We start from the raw sequence: 14,418 nt of genomic DNA, 5'->3' as shown, positions 1-14,418 counted from the left end.
AGGCGGGTGGCCCTCAGGCTGACTCGTCCATCCTGACACACTGAGAATTCAAGGCTCAGGTTTTATGGTGTCCCTTGTCCCTTGCAATGCAAGAAGCTCGGCATCGTGAGTGGGCACCGCCTGATGGGCACTCTCCTTGGGCTCCTCTCTGCTACGTGTTCAAGCCCCTGGACCCAGCATTCAGCGCTCTGCGGCCTCTCAGCCCACCAGCTCCCCTCTCCCCCCAAACAGCCCTGTGTCCTCCCGGGTTTGGCCACACCAAACATCACCCCTCTCCCTTTTTGTTTTCTGAGGTTCTTCCTGCTAGAAATCCCCTTCCTACTGCCAGCAAACTCCTGGTCATCTTTAAAAGTCACTTCCCCTGCTACCTCCTCCAGGAAGCCCTCCCTCTTCAGCCCAGTTGGAGGGCAGTGCTCCTTCCTGCTGGTCCCACTCCTGACTTTGAGCCCTGGGGGTTGCTTTCCACCCTCTTTCCCCTGAATCAAGCTCCCATGGCCAGGCCTTCTATGGCTCTGCCTCTGTTGCCTGCAGGCTGAGCTGGTCAGCCCCGGGCCTAAGGATGGCCATGTGCCATGCCACTGCTCTAATTCCCAGGGATGCTGCGGCTCAACATCCGAAATTGAGCTCTAGAGGAGGTGACAGGTAAATTGCACTCAGACCCCCTGGCTTTGGCCTCTGTGCTGGATGGAATGATGTCCACACCACAGCATCAACTGTTGCAGTGCCTTTTTGAAGGGGTCAGGCTCTGGCCCATCACATGGGTGGCACAGGAAGGAACCCTGGAGGAACTGGTGCAGGAACAGGAGCCGCCCCAGCTGCAGGTGAGGCCCTTAAGGGAGGCAATCTTGGTGACAACCCCTTGGTAGAAAGGTAGGCTGCTCCTGTGGGCAGAGGCAGGACCCTAACAAGTGAAGGCCCAGGAAGTCTGCTGGCTGTGGTATGGCCTACACAGCCCTGGGCAAGTTCACAGGGTCTTTGGGCAGGAGCCAAAGAAGTGGAGAACCAGCTGGTCCTCTGCACCCTCCCTGGTCATGGGGCAGGCCGACCTCACCTCAAGATGACAACTGATCCTTGGGTACACTGGCAGCTTGGCCAGTCCCTTGAGTAGCACACCTGGGTGGAGGTGTCTTGTATTGCCCACTGGGTCCCCTCCCGTGCAGTCCCCAGCCAGGAAGCCCCAGGCTGCCACCCTACCTGCCCTAGAGAAGAGGGCACCAAAGGGGAAGCAGAGGGAGACCCCTGGGCAAGGAAAACCAAACATGACAGGTCAGCAGCAGGCCACATCTGTGGGACAGCTCACCAGTCAAGCACACAGCAGAGTCGGAAAGAACCTTCAGCATCTCTGTATTGGGCGGGGGGGGGGGGGGGGGGGGGGTAGATGGGCTTTGGGCTGGACTGTTCTCAATGTCCACAGCTCACAGAGGGGTTGGTCAGCCAGGAGGGTGGGTCAGAGACACCCACAGAGTCAAAAGGCCGAGGGGGAGGCCCTTAGTTCCAGGCAGGCCTGGGAAGGCCCCCAAGGAAACCAGGGTTCTGTGACTAAGCGGGTGGCCGGCTGTGCAGAGGCGGCGCTACACAGTGCAGAAGGGTCCCGTGTCATGGCGCTTGGGTCTTCGGACACCCTGGATCACCACTCCCGGCGCAGCGGGGAAGCGCGAGTTAGAGCAACCCTCCACGTGGTGGGCAGCTGGGCCGGGACTGCGGGCTGCGGGGAGAAGGTGGAGCCCACTAGGCTAAAGCACCAGGGGCCGCGCAGCTCGCAGCTCCCCGCAGGCTGTCCCCACCCCTGCCCCGGCCTGGCCTCCTCTCTCGGAGGTCTCCTCACAGGAACTGAGCCAGGAGGCGAAGGCCGGTGAGCGGCTCATGGAGAAGGCGGGCGGGCGCGGGTTCTGCAGGCGGCACCCAGGAAAGATGTCGTAGGTGTTAGGGCCGGGAAGCTTCTTGTCCCGCGGGGCCTGTGGAGGGTGACCCGCACCCCCGGCCCGCGGCAGCCCAGGGCGGGCGGGGGCCTCAACTGTCTTGGAAGAGGGGCGGCGGACCCCACAGCTGAAAGCCGGGAAGGCAGGCGGGCTGAGTGGCTGGTAGTCCGCGGGTGATGGCCACTGCGGGGGCGGGAAAAGAGGCTGCGGCTGCTCCCGCGGGCCCCGCCCCTTCCCGGCCCCTCCAGCAGGCCCCGCCCCCTCCGCCCGGCCGCTCCCACAGCCACGCCCCTTCCTGAGCCCGCCCCCGCAGGCCCCGCCCCCTCCGCCCGACCGCACCCCGCAGACCCCGCCCCTTCCCGGCCCCCCTCCAGCCCGCCCGCAGGCCCCGGCCCGCCCCCGCAGGAGTAGCCGGGCGGGCCCTCCACCTTTTGCTCTTGGTTAAAGTCGGCCTTCTGCGTGAAGGGGCTTTCGCTCTGGAACCACAAGGTCTGCCACGCCCTGCGGCCACCGCCCTCTGCAGCAGCGGCAGCGCGGTTGTGGGGCAGGGAAGGCCGGCGGCCCGAGCCCCGCTTCCGGGGGCAGGGGCGGGCGGTGGGGCGGGGCGGGGCGGTGGGAGGGGCGGGGCGGGGCGGTGGGAGGGGCGGGGCGGGCGGTGGGGAGGGGACACGCACCGCGGGTGCGGAGTCTGCGGCCGATGCTGAAGTGGGGATGCGGGGAGGACTCGCGCACGGAAGCGTCCGGCACCGGGTACTTGGTGGGGCCGGGGGTCTGAAGGTCGGTCACGATGGGTGGGCGTCGTTCCAGCCCTGGCAGGAAGCAAACTCCGGGCCTGGGGACTCAGCGGGCGCCTCCCTAGCCCTGCCCGCCTCCCCAGACCGGACTGAGGTGGGGGTAGCCAGGACCCTTGCTCACACAGCTCCCTCCGGTTCTGGGCGCAGATAGGCGGGTGCTCCTGCAGGAAGCCCGGTTCCGTCCTGAGGCCAGCCTGGAGCTCCTGCACTCCCGGGGGCCACATCTCCCCGGGGGCCCCTGGCTGGGGGCCCCACAAGAACACGGTAGCCTTGGGCCTACAAGGGAGAGGGGGGAGCGCTGTCCACCCAGCCCAAGGGCCGTCCCGTCCGGGTGGCTCCCCCGGCACACCCAGCTCCCGGAGAAGTTACCGGGCTGGCACAAGTGGCCTCTGCCTCAGGGAACCATGAGTCCAGTGCTGGCCTCCACTGATGTAAAAATTCGCCAGGAATTTCACAGCTTTCTGGTCAAAATTCATTGTCAAAGTATCTGGCTCTCTTCTGCAGGGACGCCTCCGAGCTCTGTGACCTCATTAGCCAGCCATGGGCAACCCCTGCCTCCTGGCCAGGAACTCCCTTGGGAAGGAACATTGCCCAGTCCTGGAGAGGCTGCTACTGTGGGCCCCTCACAGAGACCCCTCCCCTGCCCAGCCAGGTGGGTCACTCTGGAGTCAGCCTCAGCCCAGGGGACCCCTAGTCTGCCCCACTGGCTTCTGGCCTGGCCTCCACTCTTCTGCCCTTTGGTATCCCAACCCCTCCTTCCCTAGAATCTGAGGTCTCTTGAACGGCCGGAGTCCACTTTAGCAGGGCTTCTGGGAGGACCGGCGCCTCTACACAGGACTGAGCTGGATGAGGAGGGGAGGGTGGAGGGACCCAGGAAAACCCCCTGGAGGAGGAGCTCCTGCTGGAAACCCAGCCCTCAGAAAAGCAGAGCAGCGGAAGGAGGGTCTGGGTGGACCCTGCTGACCATAGAGGCAGTCTGGGGACTGGAGCTTCCTGGTGGCCCAGGTTGGGCCGAGGTGTGGAGGCCTATCTTCTGCTTAGTTGCACAGAGGCTGGAAGGTGTCCGAGATGATCGGGGCTGCCCAGGCTGCGGCGGGAAGGAACAGCGAGCCCACGGGAGAGAGGGCCCGCTCGAGCTCCGGGGCCCTTGCTGTGCCCTTTACAACTGACTAGCCTGCTAGCCCTAGGCCTGGTCTTGACCTAGTCCATGCCAGCAGGGCCTAGTCAAGAGCAGCTCGTCGTCCAGACCTACCCCCACCGAGTCTCTGCAGATCTCTCCCAGCCAGCACCGACCCTGCTGGCCTCGGGAGGCGCTCCGGGGAGATGGAAGGAGCGGGGGACAGAAACTACCTGCAGGAAATGTGGGGCTCACGAAGGTAGGGGGCTCACGGCCTGTGCTCCGGGCCCCTCCCTTGGTGCACGGTGTTCTGCAGGGGCAGCTTTCGCCACAAAGCCGCTTTCACTGGACATTTGAGATACGCTGATGGCTGACCTCACACAGACGTCCTCAGCCACCTGTCCGTGGGTTCCTGTGGACAGGTTCCTGTGAGCAAAAGCGGCCCATCCAAGGAGGTAACTTTCGGTAAGGACTTGACCCGTAGCCCCTCGCTGCTTTCCGGACAGCGCCCATGGCCATGCTGGAGGGAGCATCACGCGCCCCTGCTATCAGCGCTGGTGTGAGGTTCGACCTTGGTCTGTTTCCTGACTGTTGTCCACATTCCGTGTTCCTACCCCAGTGCTGATTTTTCTTGTTTTTGTGAGGTTTTTACACTGATAGCAGATCTCGGCCTAAACCTGTTGAAATCTTTTTTTCCGCACTTGTAGTCCGCTTTTTCGCAGTTTTTTGTGTTTTCTGACACATACTAGAATCTACTTGCCTTTTCCTTTGATACTTTCCATTGTTTTTATAGTTAAGAACACATCCCTATACAAAAAAATAAAATCAGTTATTATTTAGGGTGGAAAAAAGGACCCACTTCCAGGGGAAAGACTCCAGAACAGAGTTCCAAGAGCCCTGAGGCACAGACACCTGCCCTGAGGGCTCCCACCATGCCCAAGAAGCTTTCCAGGGCGTCTGATCTGAGGAGCGCGCTTGGGAGCGGGTAGCAAGAGTCCAGGCCCAGTCCCTTCCCAGCAGGGCTGTCCCCAGTTCTCTGAGCTCCCCGGGTCCTGAGGCTGACCCTCCCAGCCTGTGGCCTGTCTGGGCCTCGGAGTTCCACCAGTAACACGGGAGCACTCACAGGGTTAAGGAACAGTCCTGGACCAGGTAGGACCCAACAATGGCAGGCCCCTTCACAATGGTTTCCAGGCAACAGGTTTCCCTTCTCTGAGGAAAGGGGGTCAGTCGAGGAAAGGGGCAGGAGCCAAAGGCGCTGTTGAGGCAAGATGACAGCTACTCCGAAACACGACCTCTTCACGCCAGAACCGCACTACATCCCTGGGTGAGTGCTGGAGGAGGCGGGGGGTCTGTGGAGGGCAGGGGAGTGGGGCTGGGGCCACAAGGCTCAAGGCCACCTGGGAGGAAAGCACCAGAGCCAGTGTCTGGGGAGAGGGGATGAGGCCCGAGGGCCCGGGAGAGGCCCCCGCCTCCCCTCCCTGCTGGCCCGGTCCTGAGAGCCCCACCAGATGTCCCACATGCCTGTGAAGAGTGGGACACCAGGGACGGCCCAACAGCTGGCAGAGGCGGCTGCGTCCACCCTGGATACGCCTGGAGTGCTGCGTGTCTTAGAGACACAGACCTCCGGAGCAAGCTGAGTGGCGGGACGCCAGGCCACCCCACTAGGGGCCCTAACGTGGAAACAAAAAGGGAGCCCCCCACGGCGTATCATGTGTGCTGCTCCATGCAAGCGGCTCCCTGGGAAGGAAGGGCGGCTGCAAGGAGTCAGGCCCTACTTTTCTCAGTGGTTCTAGGGGAAACGCTGGGCCAGGCGACAAAGGACAGGCTCTCACCCTCTGGGCCCTAGCCCTGCTCAGCTCTCAGACTAGCAATTCTGCGTTCACTCTGGCAGTTTTTTCAAAACCACTCGCTCTACTGGGGTGATCATACCGGCCCCAAGGCTCATCCGCTTTGGGTCCTGCACAATGATCCCCACGTTACTTCCTCTTGTATCTTTAAATGATACTCATCTCAACGGTCACCTCCTCCCAGCAGCCCTCCTGCCTGCCTCTCAAGTCCTGGGCAAAAGTCTCTGCCAAATCCCTGCAACACTTCCCCAGTAGGACCACCTTGTGTAGACTGGGCTGTGCCTCGGTCCAGGCCTGGACCCTGTCACTTCCCTGGGAATGCATTGAGGGGGCGGAGTTCCCTGTTCCCTCCTTCTTAAGCTCCTGGCCTGAGGAGGGCCAGGCAGAGGGTAGACAGCGACCTGATGGCGAGGAGGACAGTGCATCTCACCTGCGCGCCCCGCCTGCTCTCGGTGCTTGGTCTATGCCACCTGTCCGTGCCTCAGGAGCCTCAGAAGGCCGGTGCTCCTGGGACTGCCATTGCGCGGTTTACCTGGTCAGGCGGCTCTACGCTTGGCTGGGGGCCGGCTCCACACCCTGCGCACGGGGGCCTGCCTCCCCCTCCTCTTCCCTCTGCAGCTACGCGGGGTTCTATCCGCAGCTGCGCTATCAGGTGGGGAACACCTACGGGCGCACCACAGCACAGCTGCTCACAGACCCCAGCGTGCAGAAGAGCCCCTGCTCCGTGCTGTCCCCCATATCCAAGCCCAAGTTCATCGAGGACTTCAGCAAGCCCAAGCCACCTTGGATACCCTGCCGGGACCTGACTGAGCCCTATGTCCCCCACTACACCGGTGAGCTGCCCGCCCACCAGTTCTGCCGGCCCCAGGCTCGGCCTCCTGCCTCTTGTCACTCACACCCACCCTGTCCGCACAGGTCTGAAGCCCTACAAGAACTTTGAGATCCTGGGCCAGTTCCCACCCCAGGAGGGGAACGCCCAGAAGGGGCTGCAGGGCGGAGAGAGCACATCCAGGCAGGTCCTGCTGCCTGCGGGCTTCATGCCCTATGCTCCCTACGCCCCATGCCCGCCGGGCAGGAAGGGGGGCTCCAGAGACCTGGGACACCCAGGCCTGCGGCTGGCATACGGAGAGGAGGCCTGGAAGAGCACCACCCCCGTCCTCGGGGCCCCTGGGCGGGACCAGGTAACTGGGAACAGCGCGGGGACCGAGCCTCATTCAGCCAGTCCCAGCTGGGGGCTGAGGCAGTGACTGGCTCCCCTCCGGCCCCAGCTGTACCACTGCAGGAGGGATGAATCCCCACCCCCTGCTCAGCAGCAGGAGACCCTAGACGTCGGCAGGTTCCACAGGCTGCCGCAGCTCGACCACCCCAACCTGATCCAACGCAAAGCCATCTCAGGTCCGTGCCTGGGAACTGGGTATGAGAAGGCTCACTGCTCCCCGCTTCCCAAGCACTCCGACTCCAGAGGCCCAGGCACTAGGAGAGTGAGGGCAAGTGAGAACTGCCTGGGGGTCTACCCCAGCCCTGAGAACAGTTCCTTAACAGGGCCGGAAGCCCCTGGCCACGCGTGGCCGCCTGGCCCCAACCAGCCACTGATGACGTTTAGGGAAGGGAAGGAGCCCCGACAGGCGTCCCTGGCACACGTGGGAGCAGGTGGGTGTGCCCCAGGGAAGGCAGGCGGGAGACCGGGCAGCACCCTGACCACCCCCTCCCCTAGGTTATGCTGGCTTTGTCCCCCGGTTTGCCTGGGTGATGGGGGTGAACTACCGTGACGGTGTCGCACAGGCCATGGATGAGTTCAGCAAGAACCAGGTATGAGGCCGCCACCCCCAGCCCGGCCCACACGGTGCCACCCAGTCCTCAGGGTAGGCAGGAGCAGGGCCAAGGCTTGCCTGTCTTCCCTGGAGGGGGCTGTGAAGGGCAGCCCCCCTTGGGGGCCCCGGGGGAGGCTGCTTCTCCTCTGCGTCTGCCTCCTCCGCACGTGCGTCTACGCTTGAGACACAAGGGGCCCCTGAGCAGGAAGAACCCAGCCCCACAGCCCCCCACCTCCTGCGCCCGTGAGCTTGTTTACTGGTTATGAGCCAGATAAGGCCATACGTGTCAGCAGCTGCCTGTTTCTGCAGTTCCTATTCAGAAACCCCATCTGTGCCCTGGGGGAGCGGCTGCCCAAAACACACTGGCCTGGCAACACCATCTACAGCAGCCAGGGCCTGATGCCTTTCTACATGGGCTTCATACCATGTGAGTGCGCAGTGGGCTCCTCCCCTACCTCCTCAGCAAGGTTGCAGTGACCAGGCCGCTCTAGGGACGGAGCTGGAAGACCAGGGCTCCCCGCTGCCCTTGCTGTACCACTGGCACAGGGCCAGCTAGCTATATGGCCCCAGGGTTCCCACCCATCCTCTCATTCCCCGGTGTAGGAGGGGCTCACCTCTCCCTGAACCCAAAAGCCACAGGCACACAGAGGCCAGCTGTGTCCAGACCACACTGGCCCTCCAGAGGTTCAGTGTGCACAAGCCGGGTGGGCAGGAGGCAAGTGCCCAGGGCAGCTGGAGCCTGGGTGCAAGGCAAGGCCTGGGGCTCAGCGGCAGCCTTGCCCCCCCGCAGCCATGCAGGACAACTACGCGCAGACGTTCGGCAATAGCACCCGCAAGGCCTATCGGAAGGAACTGGAAAGGCGACACCAGACACTATGAAAATGCTTTAATGGCGGCGTCTGGACAGCAATGTGACGTCAAGACAGGAAGGAGAGCAAGTGCACACGGAGAACAGGTTGTGAGTGAATAAAGCGTTCACACCGCTTCCACGCGCTTCACCAGGTAACAGCTCTAGGCCACCTCCTCCTCCGCCTCCTCCTCGAATTCGCCCTCCTCCTCGGCCGTGGCGTCCTGGTACTGCTGGTACTCGGACACCAGGTCGTTCATGTTGCTCTCGGCCTCGGTGAACTCCATCTCGTCCATGCCCTCGCCCGTGTACCAGTGCAGGAAGGCCTTGCGCCGGAACATGGCCGTGAACTGCTCCGAGATGCGCTTGAACAGCTCCTGGATGGCCGTGCTGTTGCCGATGAAGGTGGCAGACATCTTGAGCCCCCGGGGCGGGATGTCGCACACGGCGGTCTTCACGTTGTTGGGGATCCACTCCACGAAGTAGCTGCTGTTCTTGTTTTGGACGTTCAGCATCTGCTCATCCACCTCCTTCATGGACATGCGGCCCCTGAATACTGCGGCCACGGTCAGGTAGCGGCCGTGGCGGGGGTCGCAGGCGGCCATCATGTTCTTGGCGTCGAACATCTGCTGGGTGAGCTCAGGCACCGTCAGGGCCCGGTATTGCTGGCTGCCGCGGCTGGTGAGCGGCGCAAAGCCCGGCATGAAGAAGTGCAGGCGGGGGAAGGGCACCATGTTCACGGCCAGCTTGCGCAGGTCAGCGTTTAGCTGGCCGGGGAAGCGCAGGCAGGTGGTGACGCCGCTCATGGTGGCCGACACCAGGTGGTTGAGGTCCCCATAGGTGGGTGTGGTCAGTTTGAGGGTGCGGAAGCAGATGTCATACAGGGCCTCGTTATCAATGCAGTAGGTTTCATCTGTGTTTTCTACAAGTTGGTGGACTGAGAGGGTGGCATTGTAAGGCTCCACCACCGTGTCCGACACCTTGGGCGAGGGCACCACACTGAACGTGTTCATGATCCTGTCCGGGTACTCCTCCCGGATCTTGCTGATGAGGAGGGTACCCATCCCAGACCCAGTCCCCCCACCCAGGGAGTGGGTCAGCTGGAAGCCCTGCAGGCAGTCACAGCTCTCAGCTTCCTTCCTCACAACATCCAACACCGAGTCGACCAGCTCCGCGCCTTCCGTGTAGTGCCCCTTGGCCCAGTTGTTCCCAGCACCGCTCTGACCTGGAAGAGGGCAGCCAGTCACTCTCTGCTGGGCACGCGGCCACCACTGGCCACCCGTGCCAAAAGCCCAAGTAACGTAGCTCGAGGGGACACACACAGCTCAGGCTGCGGGCAGACCGAAGGGCCCCCCACGCGGATGAAGCGGTAACCCGCCCCTCTGAAACTTAAGCTAGGGGTCAAGCAAGACGCCCCCCCAAAAGCAGCCCTGCCAATTCTCAAGGACAGAGGAGCGGCAAACACAGCTTCCCTCTGCCGCCGCCTCCGTGTCTGCAGCAGCCGACGCGCGCCCGCTGGGCCCTGCTGGGGGACAGCTGGGCCTCCCTCCCAAAGCGGCTTTAGGAGACTGAGCCGCTCCAGGGAGCGGTGGTGTCCAGAGGCATGAGCTTCTGCCTGGGGAGGGCAGAGTGGATCAGCACCACAGCTCTGCGCTGCTGACGGCGCTGACCTTGGGCACCCCTTGACCTCTGGGTCGCGCGGCTGTCGGGCAGCGCCCAGCCCCCACCCAGAGGCTCACCGAAAACGAAGTTGTCTGGCCTGAAGATTTGCCCGAAGGGTCCCGAGCGCACGGAGTCCATGGTGCCCGGCTCCAGGTCCACGAGCACAGCGCGGGGCACGTACTTGCCGCCTGGGGCGGGGGGGGGAAGGGGGGAGCGGACGTCAGCGGGGCCAGGGCCGCGGGCTGGCAGGAAGGCGCGGGGAAGGGGCGTGGTGGCTCACCGGTGGCCTCGTTGTAGTACACGTTGATCCGCTCCAGCTGCAGGTCGCTGTCGCCATGGTAAGTGCCGGTGGGATCGATGCCGTGCTCGTCGCTGATCACCTCCCAGAACTGCGCGGGACGCGGGCGGGCCGGGCCGGGGCTGAGTCACGCCGGCGGGGCCCCAGCCGGCCCCGCCCCGGATGGGCGCGGCCCTCCCCTCCCCCCACGCCGCCGCCGCCGCCGCCGCCGCCGCGGCCAGGGCAGGTCCGTCCCGGGGGCCCGCGCCGCCGCTCCCGCCCCGACCCCGCGCCGGGCCGCAATGCGGGTGGCCGCCCGCCCGCCCGCCCGCCCGCTGCCGCCATATTTCCTGCCGCCCGCCCACCCGCCCGGGACAGTCGCGCCAGGCCCCCGGCGCCCCGCTGCCCACCTTGGCGCCGATCTGGTTGCCGCACTGGCCGGCCTGCAGGTGCACGATCTCCCTCATGGCGGCGGCGGCGGCGGCGCTGGCGGAAGGACGGACGAGAGAGCCAAAGAACGGGCGCGCAGAGTGCTACAACCGACGCTCCGCCAACGCTTATATATGCGCAGCGCCCGCCCCCGCCAGCCTTCTATTGGGCTGCCGGGACGAGGCTGGCAAGCGTCCTGGTCTGATGGGTTGAGTTTCCCGTCAATCCTGCCGCCTAACGCCCACCTTCCCAACGCCGTTCGCTTCTTATTGGTCCGCTTCGGCCTCCGCTCTCCCTATCAAAACCCTCTTCCTCGCGCTGCAGCGCTCTGTCCATTGGCTGTTTCAAATGATTGATTTGCGCTTTCATTGGCTGGCTCCGGAGAGCACGCCGACCGAGGGCCGGCGTCCTGGTAACCGCCGCAGTGCCGCGGGGACGCGCGCGGGCGGGGCGGGGTGGGCCTCCCGGGGAGGTGGGGGGTGCGGGCCTAGGGGCGGGGGGTGCGCGGCTCGGGGTCTGCGCCCTGACAAATGCAGGCGGGACGGGGCGCGCACGCAAGCTGGAGACTGCAGCCCCGGCCCGCCGAGCGCCTTCCCCGGGGTGGCTGCTCGGGTCCCGAGGGCACGGAACTAGGGAGGGGTCTGGCCCACCCCGCGGGGGCTCGGCGCGGAGGAGGGGGCGGGCGGGGGGGTGCCCTGCTGCCCCCTCGGTCCGCACGCCCGCCAGCCGCGGGGGCGGTCAGGTGAGGGAGCACGTGGGGCCGCTGCCCCCGGGGCCCCGGGAGGGCGGGGAGGGGCGGGGGCCTCCCGGCAGCCGCGCACTTGTTGTGGCGACGGCGCTGGCCGCCCGCCGGTCGCCTGGTGCCCCGGCCCCGGGAGCGCCCCGAGCCGCGTGGGGACGCGCCCCCCGGCCTCCGGCCCCTGTGCCTGCCCCGCGGCCGCCCTGCGCCGACAAATGCCCTTGTCGCTGATGCGAGCGGGGCCTGGGAGGGGACGCGGCTCCGCGGCCTGCGGCCGCACGTCCAGTCCGCCGCTTCCGAGCCTGCCCCGTGCGTTTCTGACACGCCTTTGCGTCTGCCGGGAGCGACGTCCCTTGCTGCGGCCACTGCGATCTCAGCAGAGTCCAGTTTTCTCAGCTTCTTGCCCCGGGGGTGGTGGGGGCAGTGCCTGGGTGCCCTCTTCGGGTCCTGCCCTCCCCTCCGTGCTGCGGCGGGAGCGCGCAGCGCGGTCTGAAGGCGCGTTACCGGCCCAGCGCAGGGTCGGGACGGAGTCGGTGCACCGGGCGTGCGTCCCTGGGAGAGGGGTCTGCCGCGCGGCTCCGGGACTGCAGTGCTGGCCCCCGCGGTGAGTCAGCACCGGCCGGTGCCCGCCGGCCAGCAGGGCCTTAGGGGGCCGGCCCCCTCCCGCCCACACCTGTGCGGGAAGGTAGGGTCTTCCCCGGCGCAGGTGCACAAGCATCCTAGGATGGTTTCCTCCCCGCGCCCGCAAAGTGGCTGAGCGGGCGCTCTGCGGCGGTCGTAAATCACAGATCAGTGGGGTGAGCAGGAGAAGCTCCATGTTTCCCCAGTGCGTCAATGAGGTTTCGTGGAAGGCTTCTCTGTTCACCCACTACCCCAGGCTGTGTGGCCGCAGGTCCCTACTTTCTGCCCAGGTGTGAGCCCAAGAGCTCTGAGACACTAGGTTGTCCACCTTGACCCTCCCATGGCCTCAGGGACCTGGACCGTGAGAACAAGAACTAAGAAGTCTCCCTGGGGCCCTCAGGCATGAGCCCAAGGAGCACAGTGGCTGTGGATGCACAGGGCTGGTGTGGGAAGGCCCTGCAGACCCCCACCCTGAGCCGGGGTGCTCCTGCCACAGTGTGGGAGCTGGAACTGCATAGGGCAGGAGGGCCAGCCCCAGTGACCTGGGCCCAGTGAGGGTCTGTGACCAGGAGGGATGCAGGGCAGAAAGGGCCAGACATGCAGAGAAGCCCAAGGTGGAGCCGTGGGAGTGCTGGGCACCTGGCCCTCCCGCCCCAGCCTGCAGCTGTTGTGGCTTCCACAAATGCAGGCTCTGTTTACTGGTGGCCATGGTCCCAGCGGGAGGGTGCCTTACCGCCAGGCAGGGGCAGCCGGCAGACAGTCATTCTCGGCCTCAAAGGACCGGCAGTCAGCCTTTGTGGCCGGCCTCACCCGCCCCGGAAGGAGGGGTGCATGGGGTACTTTCTTCCCCTCCCTCTGTGTCCCCACTGTAGGGAGGGAAAGCTCCCCACCGGTCTCCCCAAGGAACTAGCCAGGCCCAGCCCCACTTCAGGGAACTTCCATCCGTGGGACTAGGAGGCTGATGTGTGCCCCTACTCCGCCCCGGGGAATGTCCTGAGGTCCTAGAAGTCGGTTTGCGGGGTGGGGGCGGGGGGAGCTTGCAAGCTGGAGTGTATGAGCCTGCCCCTGGGTCTTGCTCCTATGAGCCCCAAACAGGTAGCTGACTCCCTTGGTAGTCGGGCAGGGAACCCCACACTTAGGAGCCCTGGAAAATTGCTGGGAGAGGACAGGGGACATGGAAAGTGAGTGGACTGAGAGGGCCTGGGGGACATAGGGGGTCTGAGGGGACTGAGGACAGGACCGTGGACAAGCATTGGCCTTAGGGCTCCCTAGGCCTCCTCCCCCCACACTGGGTCTGGGTGGGCAAACCTGGAGGGCTGGGGAGGAGGTGCCCCTCCATCAGGGCAGCGTTCTCTGGACGAGGAGAAGGTGACTGCCCACAGCAGCATACTAAGAACTGGGGCCAGCTGAACCCGGGCTCAGGGTCCCCTCCACCTCTGGTCTGTGGGGGTGTGCTCCTCACTGCGGGCGTTCTGGGGTTCTGGGCCATAGACTTAATCCTACTGGAGAAGCGTCTCTCCTTGTGTTATTCTGGGGGAGGCGTGTTGTGGGAAGGCCTGTGCTGGGATGGGGGTACACCCAGACCACTTCCGGGAGCTTCCTCACCGGCCAGCAGATAAGCCTTACCAGTACAGGGAGGGGCAGGGAATAGGTAGGAGTCGCCGTGGGGGACATCACCTCAGGTGGGGAGACCGCACTCGGGCTCGCCGTCCCTCACCTGACCTCCTCCTGCCTCACGGCCGAAGGGTTTGGAGGGCATGGTGGCCTGGGACCTGGGGGGGGGCAGCTCCAGGGCTGCGCAGGACCCAGTTCCTGGTGGATCCTGCTGCGGGTGGGGGGCACTGAGAACCCGCTCTGCTGGGCCCGTGGCGGCCCTCCAGCGCCATCTCCCCGGACTCGCCCTGTGCCCTGCCCATGGCGGGAGGGCAGTTCGGTGGGGGAGCCTGGGGCCTCCTGGTCTTCACTCATCCCCCTCACCCCTGGGGCAGCTGTGGGACCCGTGAGGCTGGCCCCCAGAGGGACTTCCAGCACCACGTGGCTCCGAAGGTGCGTCCCCTGCGGCTGGGCGGAAGGATCCCGGCCGCGTCCGACCACAGATTCTTCCTGAGGGATATCTTCACGCACCGGACTGGCTGCCGCTTGGCACCTTCTGTCCCCAGAGGCTCAGGAGAGAAAACAGAGTGACAGCCTGGGACTCCAGGCTTAGCTGTGTGCCCACACCACCGGGGCTTGCGGCGGGCCCCAAGTGTTCCCGGGGGGCGGGGGGTGTGGGGGGAACAGCAGGCACTTGTCCACCTCTGGTTCGCTTCAGAGGCTGGTCAGGGGCCCTCTGCAGGCAGGAGAGGGAAGACCACT

At 65.2% G+C, this 14,418-nt stretch overlaps 3 protein-coding genes across 4 annotated transcripts; 1 reads left to right on the top strand and 2 right to left on the bottom strand.

Moving 5' to 3' along the window:
• Positions 1-1,327: 1,327 nt before the first annotated feature.
• STPG3 (sperm-tail PG-rich repeat containing 3) lies at positions 1,328-3,211 on the bottom strand. Its single transcript, XM_082696478.1, has 6 exons — positions 3,083-3,211; positions 2,835-2,989; positions 2,594-2,728; positions 2,348-2,436; positions 1,826-2,102; positions 1,328-1,705 (listed from the first exon to the last, which is right to left on the bottom strand). The coding sequence occupies exons 1-6, from the start codon at positions 3,187-3,189 to the stop codon at positions 1,572-1,574; spliced, it is 897 nt and encodes a 298-aa protein (XP_082552604.1). The 5' UTR covers positions 3,190-3,211; the 3' UTR covers positions 1,328-1,571.
• Positions 2,583-9,561, top strand: CIMIP2A (ciliary microtubule inner protein 2A). 2 transcript variants are annotated; one of them, XM_082696454.1, is made up of 10 exons: positions 2,583-2,669; positions 3,218-3,365; positions 4,147-4,295; positions 5,022-5,154; positions 6,296-6,510; positions 6,593-6,858; positions 6,946-7,072; positions 7,392-7,486; positions 7,798-7,915; positions 8,279-9,561. In XM_082696454.1, exons 4-10 carry the CDS (start codon positions 5,099-5,101, stop codon positions 8,365-8,367), a joined length of 966 nt encoding a protein of 321 aa, XP_082552580.1. In that variant the 5' UTR covers positions 2,583-2,669; positions 3,218-3,365; positions 4,147-4,295; positions 5,022-5,098; the 3' UTR covers positions 8,368-9,561. The 2 variants fall into 2 exon arrangements, with proteins under 2 accessions (XP_082552580.1, XP_082552579.1); XM_082696453.1 differs by lacking the exons at positions 2,583-2,669; positions 3,218-3,365; positions 4,147-4,295; positions 5,022-5,154 and having other exon boundaries at positions 5,161-6,510.
• TUBB4B (tubulin beta 4B class IVb) lies at positions 8,360-10,941 on the bottom strand. Its single transcript, XM_082696456.1, has 4 exons — positions 10,685-10,941; positions 10,278-10,386; positions 10,075-10,185; positions 8,360-9,560 (listed from the first exon to the last, which is right to left on the bottom strand). The coding sequence occupies exons 1-4, from the start codon at positions 10,739-10,741 to the stop codon at positions 8,500-8,502; spliced, it is 1,338 nt and encodes a 445-aa protein (XP_082552582.1). The 5' UTR covers positions 10,742-10,941; the 3' UTR covers positions 8,360-8,499.
• Between the last annotated feature and the right edge of the window lie 3,477 nt (positions 10,942-14,418).

The sequence above is a fragment of the Mustela nivalis genome (assembly GCF_964662115.1).
Source record: "Mustela nivalis genome assembly, chromosome: 13".
NCBI classification, from domain to species: domain Eukaryota; kingdom Metazoa; phylum Chordata; class Mammalia; order Carnivora; family Mustelidae; genus Mustela; species Mustela nivalis.
The sequence above is the reverse complement of the archived record's forward strand: the minus strand, read 5'-3'. Positions and strand labels throughout refer to the sequence as shown.